At 41.1% G+C, this 16,485-nt stretch overlaps 1 protein-coding gene across 1 annotated transcript; it reads left to right on the forward strand.

Moving 5' to 3' along the window:
• Window positions 1-9,105: 9,105 nt before the first annotated feature.
• Window positions 9,106-14,714, forward strand: tmem200a (transmembrane protein 200A; the record flags this gene model as incomplete). Its single annotated transcript, XM_035678163.1, is given in 4 exon segments — window positions 9,106-9,247; window positions 9,534-9,799; window positions 10,345-10,508; window positions 11,094-14,714. Coding segments are annotated over 4 exon segments (1,674 nt in total). The 3' UTR covers window positions 12,207-14,714.
• Between the last annotated feature and the right edge of the window lie 1,771 nt (window positions 14,715-16,485).

Below are 16,485 nucleotides of genomic sequence, written 5' to 3' on the forward strand. Positions count from 1 at the left end.
TTCATAAATTTACATCTACTCATTCGGTGAAAAATTAAGAAACTGATGGACACATGATGTCTCTTACTTTATTTTATGCACGGTAGGCTTCAACAGCACATCACCCAGCACCCCTACATCTGGCAGCTATGGCTCCGCCTCAACTTAAGGTGATTTACAAAGTTTCATGATTTTTTTTCTTCTTCTAGTTAGATCAGTTAGCCATTAGCCAGGACTCGGAGCTTGGGACACTGCTAGTACAGGAGCTTTGGACCACCAGGAGAAGGTTTTGGATGCTAACAAGGAAAATGCTGTTACTCCATGTTGAACCATTATGTTTGTAGTACTCCAGAACGGAAAAACCAAAGTTTGAGTTGTTCGTGACCACTGTCATTTCAGTTTGTTCACCACTAGGTGCTATTAAATCTTACACACTGGTCCTTTAAGGTGAACACAGAGAACCACAGGGGAGAACACAGGAACTGATAACAGATTTATTGTCTTTAGTATGATTTAAATTAGTGAATTAGGAGTCATGCTCACCTTGAGAGCTGTTAGAAGAACTACGGTAACCCACTGAGCCAAATGGCTCATAGTGAGACATCTTTTTTACACAGTTTAATTTAAGAATCATTAAGAAGTCAGGCAACATAACAGCTAATCCTCCTTCACACATATCCACTAACAGGATAATCCTGTTAAATACCCCTAGGTCAGCATTTCCTTCGCTTTGTCACACCATAAGGATGCCACAGAGAGATGTGGAAGAAGAGTTTATCCTAGAGACCCCAATCTGAGGTAAATATTCTGATTTATCTAATGTAAGACATAATTGCTGTTTCCGTTAAGAATGTTTTAAAGGTCAGAGTAGATAAGAACTGTTTTTGGAAAGCAACATATTAGTGGAATGAAATGATCTGAAGTGTGGAGAGTGGGCCTCTAGAAAGTCCAAACATGGACTCCACAAAAGGTCCCAGGACTCCAGTTAGGGTGCCACTGCTGCAGCTGGGGACAGCTCGTGCCTCAGGATGAGTGTGGGTGACTCGCTGAAAACCGGGACTGTGAGGAAGACAGAGTGAGTCATTTAGCTGGAATCAATGGGGGGCTCACTCCAGTACACACACACACACACACACACACACACACACGCCTGTCATGAGCATCTGATGATTCAATTCAAAACTTATTTCAATTGAGTAGAGCCGAATTTGATGACAGGAGGCAATGACACTGATGCAGTGTGAAGGATGCGAGACTTGAAAAAAAACCAAAACAGTATGTATCATCAAAATAATGAGGAAAAAAATAAACAAGACGGTGAAGAGGGTGTAGGATTTGACACTCAAGCGCTTGCATCAGAAAATGTGCTGCTAAAAGGTCAGCGGGAAAACACAAAGTGACATATTCTCCAGACAGATGACTCACCATTGACCGTGAGTCTGTAGGAGTACAGCGATGCACAAACACACGCTTGCTATCTGCTTATCCTTTGCTCATTCTTGTTCTTCCTTCTCTACTTCCCTGTTCCCTCCGATCCTCTCTAATGATAGCCAGTTTCCTTTGGAATATGTGATCAAATCAAATGGACATGAAACACTGTTTTACTCGACAAAAAACCCCCAAAATGTTAGTCTAAGAGGGACAAAGATTTCATTCAGGATACTGGCTCAGGCCCTTATAGAGGTCTCATTACTCAGGAGGAACCAGCCAGACCCAAACTTACAGGGATCATATTTAATTTCAGTCGATTCTGTGACTCATTTCTAATCAAGAGCAAATAGAAAATAATACGTTGAACATTGTGAACCAACTCAGACAGTGGAAAATGTGATAACACAAAGTTTTTAAAAAAGCCATTTCGTCATGCTGTATCACAAAAGCTCCAACTGCACTGGTGTTTTTGCCTGATTAGACCTCTTCTCAGAACTGTGTGTGTGTGTGCGCTGACTGAACTTAACTGACATCTTCCTGAGGGGGCTAATGGCATGTAATGTTAGAGTTACTGTAATTACTAGTTTCTAATTTATTAATCGTGTTCAAGTCAGCAATCAAGTTGTAATTACGACTGGGAAAAGTTAGAAGTGCCAATATTTCCAACTTGGCACTGATAATATGGAAAAGCTAGAAAAAAATCTGACTAATGCTGGCTGCCTCATATCAGCAAAAGGCCATTGTTTATGAAAATTACACCCATGTCTTCTATCCGTCCCATTTGATGTGAACACAGCGTAATCAACCAGAATAACTGAAACCATCTGTGTGTCTGTGCAGAAAAGGGTTCAACTTACAGTATAATGACTTTCAGCTCAAAGATAACTGCATGCACACAAGGCTGTACAAAGTTTTCAGTTAGGGGAATTGACACATTTTGGACGTTTCCAAAATATCAGGTTGAACTACAAAAACTAAAAAAATGCACAGAATGAAGCATTTGCCATACTGTAGTCTGGAGTGTATGATGGAAATATTTTTATCTGTAAAGCTACATTTAAATTTGAGATTTCTGAAATAACATAAGCAAAAAAAGCAAATAAGGACTGCTGATCCCCATAATTAATCACTGTCTGTCTGCCAGGCTGAGCTAGTGCAGCTGTGCTGCAACAAAACACCCCACCAGACCCCTGGGTTCAACCTAAGATTGTGTGCATAGGTGGGGAGCTGGTCAGGGTTCATGTCCGTTTCTAGCTACTCTACTGGTTGGTAAGGGAGCTGGGATATAGGGGCTGAGATCTGCGGGGAATAGTATTAACATTTGCATGCATTACAGCCTCCTGATGAAGCTCCTCAGCGGTACGTGAGGAGAAGTATCTATTGTGTATCAGACAAGTGACAAAAACCGCAGCTGAAGGGGAATTGGTTATAACAAGTAGGATGGAAAAAAAAAACCCCAAAAGAAAGCAGCATAATCCGGAGGGATCTTTGGGACAGCAGAGTGACTGAGATTGCCTTGTCTGTTCGAACAGCTGTGGGGTGCTTCTCTGCAGCTGACTCTGGTCTCTGACCTTTCTGGAAAAGCAAACCGAGAATTCCACTTTGGGGATCAACAAGTGAATTAGTGACACATGGCCCTAAAAAAAAAAACTGTTCCTGCCGTAAGGCACATCATACATTGTAATCCATGTCACAGCTTTATGTCATATGTCATCTCATCTCTCTCTTATACCTTTCCTGAGACATACTGCCGAGGGATCTTTAAGGGAACATACTAATAGTGGTCTTGCATGTGGTGGCCCATTCTAACTGCATTTCCTGTTTACATTTCTGGTGAAAATTATTAGTCACAGGATATTATTTTTGTCAAAGTTGTGTTAACATTGTGTGGTAGTCTAATTACAGAACGGTTAGGGTTTTTATGGAAGCTTAACATCTGACATTTAAGACTCAGCTGCAAAAAGCATCACATTTATGAGCTACTTTGCCTGAAAAATAAAACCCAGAAGGCAAAAACACAAAAACAAACATGGACATTATAAAAAGGATCATGTAAACTTCTTCCATTATAGGTTTTGGAAGGCACATACTAAGAGGATTTCCTAAAACTGTGTCTAATTGTAACTGCATTTCCTCCCAGTACCCGTTAGGTGAAGGAATTATGATTAAAGTAATAATAAGTATACGCAATTTGTAGTTAATGGGCTGACACATGGAAAACTGAAAGTATTATCCTTTTACACAAACATAAAAAACTCTGTCTTCAGTTAGTCCACTATCAACCCTATCCTATATTACATTATACTATAATTTACTATACATTCTACCAATGGCTCTCAGCCTGGGTGTCGGGACGAAATCATTTCCAGTGGTCGCCAAATGGTTGTGGAAAATAAAATAAATTAAAATATTGTGACGAGCAGTACGTATGAGAGACAGGAAGGTACAAGGTACAAGAACAGTATACTTTAGGTTATATACGTTATACATGATAACAAGCCCTATTACCTCAGTAATACGCGAATGTATTTCTATCTATTATTGTGCCTTTAGCCCTAAAGCAGATATTGACTGTTAAGGGGACATTATTTCAATAAATCTAAAAACATGTTATTTGAACTAATTTGTGATTCCATAATTGCAGATATGGCCGCTCTCCCACTGAATAAGTTGGGTGTATTTTGAGATTTTATTAAGAAAATAAATGCCAAACATCCCACTAAATTCATTCTTTATAAAAATCAGTCTATAAACATGCTCTTTTCCACCAACCTGAACTCTGTTTGTACTATTGCGTCTGATAGTAGTGTAGGTGTACTCTGAAATTATGTACTTAGGTTTGACCTGGGCAAACTTAACAGTCTCTTTATTTCAGTATTTCAAGTTAAAAGCATTGTCAAGAACAGGCTGGACAAAGATCAGACATTGTTCACTGCTTATTTGCCTTTGAATCATGCAGGTCATTTCCATTCTTCTTGGCAAGAAAGATGAAAGGAAAGTGCCTTTTGATATTCTGAACATTCGGCAAACCTCAAATTTTGCCATAACACTCAGGGAAAACAAAACACTCTGGAGAGGGTAGTCTTCCCAGTAGTAGTGGTAGTTTGACTCTCATTATGTATATATTATGGCAGGTGACCTTAACTGCAGCAGCAGGAGGGAGCATTGTCTGTCTCTCCATTTAAACCCAGAGAAGAAGAGCCACTGATACCAGGTTTGTTTTTTTCTTTTATTAGAGCAATCAGTTAACCACAGCCGCAGCCTCAGTTAACCTTACTGTCGCGACACCGAAACAAAAACACATGACCCACTGTAGCTATAATGGAAAGGCGTAACAGATGCCAATTTTTCTCTCCTTACCACGCTCCGTTTTATCCTCCTGCTCATTCCACTCTCATTACATCTTTCTTACTCTGTTTGTGTCCATATTAGATTCCTTTCTCCATGACGTGTTAGCATACAGTTCACTGAAGTGAGTCACTTGAGACAAACTTTTTTTCAGCGTCCTTCTAGAGTCAAAAAAAGTCTCTGGAGTTTGTTACATATAGATCAAAACACCTCCTCCGTTCTCACTCTCCCTGTCTTCCCCCTCTGGCTGTCTTCTTCTGGTCCTGATTTCTTGCATCTTTACTCTCCCCCCTACCTTTCTTCTCCTTGTCTTTCTAACCTGTCCTCTCTCCTCCTCTACGCCACATTTGTAGAGCCTCACCAAAAATCGCATAAACAAAATGCAATTAACACCACAAATGCAATGCTAACGTGTACATGTTGAGAGCGCAAAAAAGTGTATTTTTTTTGCAAGCACCTCTCATGCCAAACTCCCTGTTTCTCTCACCCTCTCTCTTCATCCCTGGTGTCTCCCTTTCACTCTCGCCTCCTCTCATTTCATCCTAGTTGCCAATTCCTTATTGTCACTATCCATCCACACCCCTCCTTGTTCTACACCAGCATCCTTTGCTGTCTCCACCTTTCCTCCCCCCTCTCAATATCACACATCTTTAAAATTGATAAAGAGGTAAAGTTAAACCATTCCAAACCTTGTGTTGTGAACCAGGTCTGTTTTTGCCCCACATCTGCACATAGAAATAGAAAGACAAAATAAAAACAAACCTAGCCATGGGAAATGCCCCTTTATTAATGTAGAGTTAATGATACACCTGTCATTCCTGTGCACACAGCTGGTAGTTGCTATAGAAACGTGTCACCTAGCAGCGGCACACGTAGTTGCTATAGGGACAAAACGTCACGTGACATCTCCTATAGATAGGTAAATTGACGTTATACTAACAGGCATCTCCCCGCTCAAGGACACAACATGTGCAGCGGGATATCACAGAGGAAGCATGAAAGTGTGTGTGTGTGTGGGGAGATATCGCTGCTCTGAAAGACGCAATGTTTTTAAAATGGGAACTCATGTAAGTGTGTCTCTAAATGTTATGTCTCCATTAACAGAATAAATCTGTACCCCGAGGTATACTAAATTGTTTTAATAGTTTTCTTGCCTCTGTGAGTGCACATTATGCACATTAATAATGAGGTGATCAAATGGAGGCTAATTCATGATTCTTTAAACACTCATTTAGAAAACTGCTTATTAAGACAGCAAAGTGGAAAAATGCAGCAATGCATTTTGCATTATTCAGAAGTTTTATCTAATTCGACGTGCAAAAATGTTTTAACTAATATTAATGCAGTCTGTGTATGGACACTGTGTGATAAATTCTTCTGTTGCAGAAAACAGCAAGTTTCTCTCTCTCTCAAAAGCCTAAAACATAACACACTGAATGCTGCATACAAAAAGGTCTATGAACACCCAGCGCAGACTTGGCTGATTGGCTGTTAGGCGTTGAGCGCAGTTACTGAATATTAAGTTGTCATTTCATGTGGTCACTGCACAGGTCCAACAGGTTCTCCACAGCAGAAAGCCATGTTGTGTCAGAGCCTGAGTGGTTTCTCATTAGGCTGCTGGTGTGTCTGTTACGGCAGCATTTCGTCCTCTCTGCCCCACTTGTTTCTTGCTCCCTCCTTGTTAAAACAACAGATGCACTTGGCTTGTTTTCTGCCTCTGTTTTGCTGGAAGAACAGCACTATCCTCTCCTTTACTGTCAGGCCTTTCTATCCTCTTTTTATCCGCTCATCACCCCCTACTTTATCTCCTTCAAAACTGTTTTTACCATTGTTTTTTGTTCAGTTCTTGTACAGGCTTTTAGTTTCCGGTCATGACTCAGTGTTGCACCCAGTAAGGTGCACTGATGTATAGTGCATAAGTGCTTCTATCTCCCTCTTCATCTTCATCTCCTCCCCACTTCTCCTCCTGTTCCTGTACTCCTGTTCTCATCTTTTCTGTCATTTTTTGGTCTTGCCTGTCTCCTTTCCTCTATCATGTCCCCGTACTCCTGTCCATCCCTTTCTCATCTTTCAGTAAACCAAGGAAATCTCCATCCCCCTGCTCTTGAAAGATTGTGTGGGTTCCTGTTTGACGCACACCAAGGAGTGAAAGGAGAGAATCAAGTAGAGAGAGAGACAGAGTGAGAGGAAGCACAGAAAAACCAGAGAAAAGAGGCTGGTAGTGTTTGTCCTTGTGTGATTCACCATCTGTGGTAAAGCACTTTCCTACAGCAGTATTACCAATAAGATGATTGACATGAAAAATACATTAGGATGTGAGAAGGAAAAAAGAGGGTAGGAGGAGAGAACGTCTGGTCTTGCGTCTGATTCACAGTCACTTTAAAAAATAAAAGCTTTGTCTGATTTTGATTCTCAAAGCAGACTTTATTGCTTTGAGAAACGTAGAAGAAAAGAAAGGAAGCCAGCGAGAAAGAGGGAAGTAACCAAATAAAAGAAAATTAAAATTAGAGACGGATTAAAAATAGATCTGAGAGGACAGAGGGTAGTGGGTGGATAAAGACAAACAGAAGGAGATAACAGGAGAAAGAAAGGGTGGAGGAAAATGAAGTATAATGATTAAAGTAAAATGATTCAGGGTCACAACCAGAATGCATTAGCCGACAGACCGAGGGCGAGAATAGAAGAGAAAGGGAGAGATTTTACAGATAGTGCATTCTTGGAGGAAGAAAATACAGTGGAAGCAAGGAGAGAGAACAAAATTAAGAAATAGACGAAGGTCATGGGTGTGTTCATGTTCCCATGCTAAATCTGTTTTATCCTCTTATATAAACAGACGTGACATAAAACTGGTAACCAAATAAATACACTATTATTACTATAACTATACAGAGACAATTGTAGACAATTATGCTGGTGACCTTCCTGAGTCTCGTTCCCAAAACAAATTTTCATTGAATAATAAAACTTTTAAACGCTCTAGGGCAGCTTTCTGTGCCCATTCAAGGAGGCTAAACAGAGACATGTAGTGTATGTATTTAAAAGGTAAATGTTGACTCTACTGTATGGTGCCTGGCCCTCAACTGCTGGGGGTCACTGTGGTGACACACAGTTTTATATTTTCATCGAAAATGTCCCAAGTTCTAAAGAAAGTACCAACACGAACAAGTCAGTTAACCTGTTGCAATTAAGTAACTTTGCCAGAATTTGTATTGAAGAGGAATACTTGGTACTTAATTTAACATCAAATATAGTCTGTTTAATCCTCTTAGTACTAAACAAGACAATGCTAATGTTCATGTGCGCCCAGATTAACAGGCATTTAGACCCAAATGAAGGCTCCCGGAATAAGCCTGTTGTTTGTTTTAAGCCCTCTTCCTTTTTACAACTATTAATAGACCATCTGAGCAGCTGGTGAGCAGAGACTATGGTTCATTTGAATATTATTTCAGAATTGCAGCACTGTATTTCCAGTTTTATAACTGCAACAACGTAAATAATGACAAAATACACATGCAATAAATTACAGATTTGAATTAAAATGAATAAAAACAACCTAGGACTAAAAAACATAAACCATTTGTGTTTCTCTTTCTGTTTGCTTGCTTTCTATTTCTATATCTCTTATCATCTTGTTTCCTGAGTTTCTCTCTGATACGCACAGGAAGAAAAGCAGTAAACAACCATCCCGGAGGGGTGTATGACTATGTACAATATGCACACACACTCACACACAGGCACACCACTGCCCATGTTGTCTTAAAGTCTGGACTCCAACAACAAAACATCACCAGTAAACAGAGGAGACTATAATGGGTGTGTAAATGTATGTGTGCTGTATCATAGCTAAATCTGACAAACTTTCCCTGTAAAACTGTGTAAAAAACTGTCACCTGGAGCTTTTTGGAAGTCACTGCTGTATGTGAGGTGACACGCCTGCTTAAAATAACGACAAATAGAGCTGTGATCCCTGGAACTGGTTCAATCTGCTTGATTGTGAGCGATGCTGCACTCTGAATATTAAGTGTCTTACACGTCCTATATTCAGAGCATCTGGGAGATTTTGGCTATGCAGAAATACATATGTGCATCCTGAGGCTTGTCCCTAAATACGTACGGTTGTTGGTGACGTTTTTTTCTTCCCGTGCATCTGTGCCTCTAAATGGATGTTTAAAGTTGTTGTTTTCAATTAGTTGCATCTTTTTGAGTATGTAAGAAAGACCAAACAAACTGTCGGGAAGCAGCTCCACATCAGTGGTTGTTTAGTGACATGGCAGCACAAACACAGGTGCTGGACATATGCTGCATGTTAAACTCATTACTAATTTATTTCTGTATATGTATTTGCAGGTTGGTTCAGTATGACTGCAGCAGCAGGTGTGTTAACAGGCTTGGCTAAGCTAAAACGCCAAGACTCCGCACGCTCTCAGCACCGGCCCATACCACCTGCATCACCAGGCCTGGGAAACCCCGCCCCAGACGCTGTCCCCAGGTGATTCTCTTAGTAGTTACTGATGCAAAGATTGATACAAAGATTGTATTCATCTGTAATTGCTAGGAGTGTGCTCTCTTTCTGCCGTGATTACCTTAGACCTTGCCTTTTTCACCAACTACTTTGGTTGACAGAAAACTGGTAGAAGTTTAATTTGTTTGTAGTGTTAAGGTCTATGCATATGCTTTTGCAATCTCTGTAACTTTTTGTAAATTATTTGGAATGTCACTAATATTATGTCTCCAAAAACCATCAGATTTGTTTTCTTTCCATACTTTTCATTTAGAAAGCGAAAACGCCGCACAGATGTTGTGGTTGTACGCGGTAGGCTCCGCCTCTATTCTGCCTCTGGGTTTTTCCTCCTCCTGGGACTGGTCATCCTGGCCATAGGTATCGGCATGGCGACACTGGGTTACTGGCCGCACAGTGAAACCATGCCCTCGGCCAAATCGCAGACTGTAGGAGGATCTGCCACAGGTGAAGGAAATGGAGCCAAGACGGCCGTCACAGATGGGGACGTGGCAAACTCCAGCACTAGTCATAACGTGCATGGTAAGAGTCAGTTTCTCTGAACTGCTTTTAAATACTTAAGCCGTTTTTTCATAGGAACTCCAGACACTGTCAGCATACAACAGGAGATTGTCTGTGTCAGACGGGTTCTCACCTACTGGAAATACTGATTCAGGCAAAGGCAACTGGATAGAGCATGCAGGAGGAGGAGGAAGACTCATCTGTAATGTTGACTGTTTTTGCCTTGATATTAATATGTACATTTCGACGTATCCACAATATCGCTGAAGAGTCAAAAGCAACATACAGGCAAGCAGAAAAGCACGAAGCAGCTACACTCTGTTCAGCGTCATCAGCATGCCCATCCTGCTTTGAATTCTTCGGCCAATGACTTGCTTTGTTCACACCTGGGCTCAGTCGGACATTACACAGACTTTGTGCTAGAGAACTAGCAGGGTAAAGTTCGTTTAATGTCCTGTCCAAAGGTTAAGGTAGCAGTATATGTGTGAATGTGAGAGTTGCTCCTCTTTATAAACTTAAACTCCTGATATTAAAAGGCTCACACACTCCATGTGTTCTGCATGTAGGTACGCCCTCCAAGCAGACTGGGGGCGCTCTGACAAGGTTCCTGGAACAGCATCGTCACTCTGAGAGGATGAAGATGTTTGGGCCTTTCACCATGGGAATTGGAATTTTCATCTTCATCTGTGCTAATGCCATCCTTCACGAAAACAGAGACAGAGAAACTAAGGTAGGGCTGAAATAAGGCGCCAGAGAAATTACATACTAGACTTTGCAGTCTTTACTGCCTTGCAAGATTTTAAACACTAACTTGTGCGGGAAATGAGTTCTAGGACAGGTTATGAAGGAATATTTCAAACAGATATTTAAATTCCAAAACACAGAACCTTAGTCAATAGAATATGTAGTTAATATTCCTTCCCAACCCCGTATTCTCATTTCTGTTCTTTTACTCTCTACAAAATGAGGGGCATGCACACTGCAGTCATCCATATTCATCATCTCTACATAACTTACATGCAAATCATATTTCTGCCAACCTCCTTCCACCCATATCTCTGCAATTTTCCTCTGATCACATTTCCTCTGCTCTTATGCCCTCTCCATTCCTTCCTTGATTCGATTAATCCTCTCCTCTTCCTGTACCCCCTTCCAGGTAATCCATGTGAGAAATATGTATTCCAAGGTCACAAACATCCAGCAAAAAACACAAATATGAAACTTTAGAATATTTATATGTTCTAATGGGATATTAAAATTCAGGTAATCCACAGAGGAGTGCTTCTGCTAATAATATATGTCTCTTCTGCACTAGATAATCCATATGAGAGACATGTACTCCACAGTCATCGACATCCATCGCCTCAGGCAGAGAGAGCAGAAGCAGCATCATCACCGCAACAGCACCTATGCAAGAGAAGTTGGGGATCTTCGAGCCTTCGGATCTGATAACGCAGCACGGTTGGCCAGCAACTCCCTCCTTGCTTTCTCCTCTCGGGCTGGAGGCGGAGGGTCTACAGAAGAGGAGGAGGTGCTGTTAGGTGACGAGGAGTTTCACAGACACAGGGAGCAGGCAAAGCTGGATTGTAGCTTTGCGGGGCTGCTAGCGCCGCTCTACAAGGATCGTTCCTTCTGCGGCCCAGGGCTGGGGATGGCTCGTTCGGATTCAGTGCGCCATCAGTGGTCAGTGGACGGAGATGTGGAGAGGGGAGGACACCACGCACGCTCTATTGTCTCCTCTTCTATCTCTGCATTTACTCTCCCAGTCATAAAACTCAACAACTGCGTTATTGATGAACCGGAGATGGAGGCGATTACTGAGGAGGATAGAGGAGGAGAGAGAAGAGACAGAGAGAGGTCACAGCCTCTGAGCTCCATGGAGTCTCTGATTGTTCCTGTAGCATCTGTTGCCAAGGCCTCGAAACCACCAGGCTTACACCGGAGTAACTCCGCTTCCTCGTCCTCCCACTGCTCCTCTGTCTCCTCTACCTCCCTCTCCCCTGCTCCCTCGTCTACCTCAGGCTGCTGGCTCTCCCCGGGAGCAGCAAGGACTGACTTTGGCTCTAACTCCTCTCTGCACATGCTCAGTAGCCACTCCAAATCTCTGGACTTGGAGCGCGGGCCGAGTATGCTCAGCGTGCGCCCAGAGCAGCGGAAGCACCCCAGCTGGCCCCGCCTCGACCGTAGCAACAGCAGCCGCAGTAACAGCGGCAAAGGGGGCAGCAGTAAAGGCTACATGCGGCTGGAGGACAGGGAAGAGCAAGGGGAGCGGCTATTAGACATGTCAGCAGCCATGGCAGCGAGACGCGACTACAGTAAACGGGAAAAGCTGCTAATGATATCAAGGTCGCATAACAATCTGAGCTTTGAGCACGATGAGTTTAACAGCAGCACACTGAAGAGGGGAAGCTCTGAGACTCGATTCTGAAGGAAAATGAACTGAAGGTTGAAGACAGCTCTGTCCTGTTCTGTAAATTTCTCTCCAGCCATTGTACTGTTGGTGTCAGGGGGAAACTGACGAGTTTAACAGCTGCACCCTCAGAGAGGAACGTGATTTTGAAGACATTTTTTTGAGCAGCAGGCTGGAGGATAGTTAGTAATGGACCACCTTGCCCGGTAAAAGGTAAAGGCCTCACGTCAGCAAGACACTAAATGCCTATTGTGCCAGGTCCAGTGGGGCTGTTCTGTAGCCGACCCTGACCTGTGACCTCTATGGAGGCAGGCAAGTGAAAAAAGAAGGTCCCTACAGGGGAACACATTGCATCATCCGTCTACTTTATACAAACACAGTTCTAATAAACCCTCAACCCTCAGACACTTTAGGATGATACTGTTTCATTATACAAGGCTTCTTTTCTTAATGTGTTAGTTTCAGGTTCAATTCAAGGACACGCTGGAAGCACTTTGAGCAAGTTTCTTCCTTAGCGGGGAGCAGTGACACAAAGGCAAATCTTTTATAACGAGGCCCAGGCACAACCTGAGAAATAAGCGAGACCAGTTTAATATCAGAACAAAAGAAGATAGTAATAGTAACATTCATGCTTTGCTTGAAAATGCTTAAAAAGGTTGTATAGAGAGACATTTTCAACTAATTTCTAGAGGCTATAATGGCATACTGCAACGGCAAGTCCAAAAGGTATAGATATTAGTGGTAAATTATTTGTTTTAAAGGTGGTTCATGTATGTTTGTGTGTCTGTCTGATCTTCAGATTGTAGTAGATGTAGAGATCCACACAAAAAGCAAAGTCAGACAAAAACATTTAATATCATGTCAATACACTACAGCACAGATATGAGTTCAAATCATAATGCAAGGCTGCAAAATACAATAACGGAGTCCTTGTTGCCCCGCAGGCACAATATTGCTGCCCTTTCCCAAGAACTATAGTAAGAAGTTTTGTGTGTACGCTACTGAAAACTATAAGTAACATTGGCTCTGCTACAAACCTAATTTCGTACTAGAAAAGATCTTGATTGACTTCACTCAGGATATGCCGTCTATTATTCATGTTCTGATTATTTTTATAGACCTATTCACAAACCTATTCAGTATTACGCCTCAGTTCCACTAGGCCAGCTCTGTGACGTCACTCCTCGTGGCTTCATGCCCCACCAGGAGAGTTTCGCCTGCTCGATTTTGTTCAGATTTAGTTGATTTGGTCATTTTTCCTTGATTTATGTGCTTCTACCATGGTTAGGCTGTTTCCTTGTTGTCTGTTTTTATGATTGGGAGTCTGCACACACAGTGTTTTATTTTGAAAACTGACAGTATTCTAAGCAGTTAGACACTATAGTTACTTGAGTGTGACCAGAGGTACAATGAATTATGGTTGTAACTAATGATTATTTCCTTGACTTATTTTTTTAATCAATGCTCTATGAAATGTCAAAAATACATGTAATGACAAAGTCATAAAATCAAAAGTTAAATTTACAAATAAAATAATCACATTTAAAGGAATTCTACTTGATAAATGACAATTGATTAATTTTAAGTCAATTAACACATTTTTGGTTCTGCACAATTGAAAAATCTATATTTGAAACAAAAGTCAGTATAAAAGAGACCCTGGCGTTTGACTCAAGTTAACAGTAAATCACCATGTACACATTCATCTTGTGCTTGAGCTGTAATATTAAAGTCCAACTGGAATTATATGCCATTTTTTGTCTGCTACAGCAAACATATCTGCTCTGTAAATCACTTATCCTTTGTACTTCTATGTGTACGGTCACACTGAGCCAGACAGCAGACCGCTACATAACACAGACTTTGAACAACCCAAATTAGCTTCCCTGCTAAAGTCTCCTTCATTATCTAACTTACACACATGAACACATATCTTGTCCTGCACTTTAGGCTTGTTGAGCCAGCGACTACACAAACGTTCACTGGGGAAAAGTGCACTGCTAATGTCAGCTAATTAGCAGCACATTAAACAGCATATAAACATACCTGCAAATGTCACATGGCTACGGTTAGATGCTGATGTGGTTCTCACTATTTCATTTAAAACACTTTTTTTTTTACAAAATGGAAGACTAAATGACTGTTTTCAGTTGGAATTTTTCTGCAACTTGTGTCGCTTTTCATTTAATTTATTAATTTATTTTTGGGACAGTATTCGCCATTTTATGATTGCAGGTGTGAAGTTCAGCTACTAAGTCTCCATATTGCTCAGTATCTGTAGTTTGTCAGCTACGTTAACAATACATTAAGACAATTATTAATGTAGTTAAAACGTCTTCTGTGCTACTTTTAATGCAACACACATGAACAATAAAACATCAACACCACATGCGTGTTAAAAAAAAGGCAAAGCCCTTTACAAGCAGGAATCTTGGCCAGAGAGCTTCATTAACTGGTTCCTAGCAGTTTATGAGTCAATGTCCAATTCTAGTCTCTGTCAAAATAAACTGTATTTTCACTGAAAGACGTTTGGTCCTATTGAGTGTGTTTAACCAATATGGATTCCTACACATGGATTCAAACATATGAGCGTCTTTCTCAGGGGTCAGTGGGAGGCAACAGTATCTCTTGGACACACACACACAAAATAAACACACTGTCTGACCCCACACCTTAAAACAAGTTCCCAAATAGATCATTCATTCCTATATCTCTCTTTCTTCCTCCTTCTCTCTTCATCTTCTGCATACAAAATAAGCAAAGGTCTGGATGAGTCATCATCAATTATCATATGCTCTGCAGCTCTGTGGGAACAACATCCACACACACACACACACACACACACACACACACACACATGCAAAGACCAAAGATTTTACTTACATGAAAGCATGCAAACATATTCCTCCTCCCATGCAAATATAAACACACAAAAGCACAAATACTGACACACACACAAATACCCACAATGCTGTTCAAAAGCAGCTGATGATGCTGTCTCATCCTTTGTTATCAGGGGCACAAATGATAATCCTAACCCTTTGTGAAGGCAGGAAACATATTTAGGGGGCAGAGATGGATGATGTCGCATCCAGTTAACATAAAGCAAGTAAACAATATTTACCTCGGCCTGTTGAGACTTTCCTTCACTCTCTTTGTTTAACCAGGTAAAGATTTTAATGTGAATATAAAATTAAAGTTCTTTTTTAAACCATAGTTTTGCCTTCAGCAGTCAACTCAGCGTTGTCGTTTTAATCACATAATGTTGGAGCATCCCGTTGCTTGGAAACACTAGGATGCAATATTGACCTGGTGTCTCTTCCAGTCCATTCACTATCATAAAAACAAACCAAGACAATCAAAATCATACAGACCGTACAGTTTTCCTCAAAAACAAGACTTGTTTCCCTGAAAGTTACATCAGAGTCAAATTAGCAAGAGCACAAAGCCACTTAGGATACAGAACTTCCTGTAACTACATTTTGGTTGCTAAGTGCATCTCCCATTCAAACAGATGGCTAAATAATTAAAGCAACTGAATCAAATGTTCTAAACGTTTTACTTGTGTACAGAAATACATCAAGAGAATCTAAATGCTAGTGCCTTTACTCGGAAATCCTTGATGCTTAATCAGGCAGTGCATCCAAATCTCAGTTCTGCTCTTTCTGAAGGACACTGTGACCGAACGGAGCAGAGCACACACATACACTCTATCACTTTGCATCATCTGGGTATTTGTTAAATCCCGAGCCAATGTGTTACGGAGAGACAGCTCGTGCCTTCTCACCTCCTCGGCTGTGTCACACACATAAGCTAGCTGAGGGACTGTGAGTGTGTTTAGGAGAGACTCACGGTCCTACAGTACCACAAACAGGGCAGGGAAGTTGGAAAGTAGGCTACTAAGAGCAAGACTGTAGAGTCTACAGCCGTACTGTACTCACAGAGAGTATAGCGTATAACAGAGTAGAGAGTATAACATCAGCATGCTAATATGCTTCCAGTAACACGGTTACCGTATTAGTTTAGCGTGTTTGCATGTCAACAGCTGAGGCTGATGGGAATGTCAGTAGTTTTGCAAATATTTGGTCATAAACCAAAGTATCTGGCAAATTAAGTTTTGACTTAATGATGGCGCTAGATAACAAGTTGGGGAATCACCAGTTATTACAATTCAGGGGAACATGAAAATCTGTAATAAATTTCATGACAATTAATATAATTAATACAATGCTTCAACATGATGGTGCAAGAGGAACTAAGTCTTTAGTCTGGCATGCTAATCAATAAAGAAGATGGT

The sequence above is a fragment of the Morone saxatilis genome, unplaced genomic scaffold (genome assembly GCF_004916995.1).
Source record: "Morone saxatilis isolate NCDOM2014 unplaced genomic scaffold, NCSU_SB_2.0 Contig7, whole genome shotgun sequence".
Classification (NCBI taxonomy): domain Eukaryota; kingdom Metazoa; phylum Chordata; class Actinopteri; family Moronidae; genus Morone; species Morone saxatilis.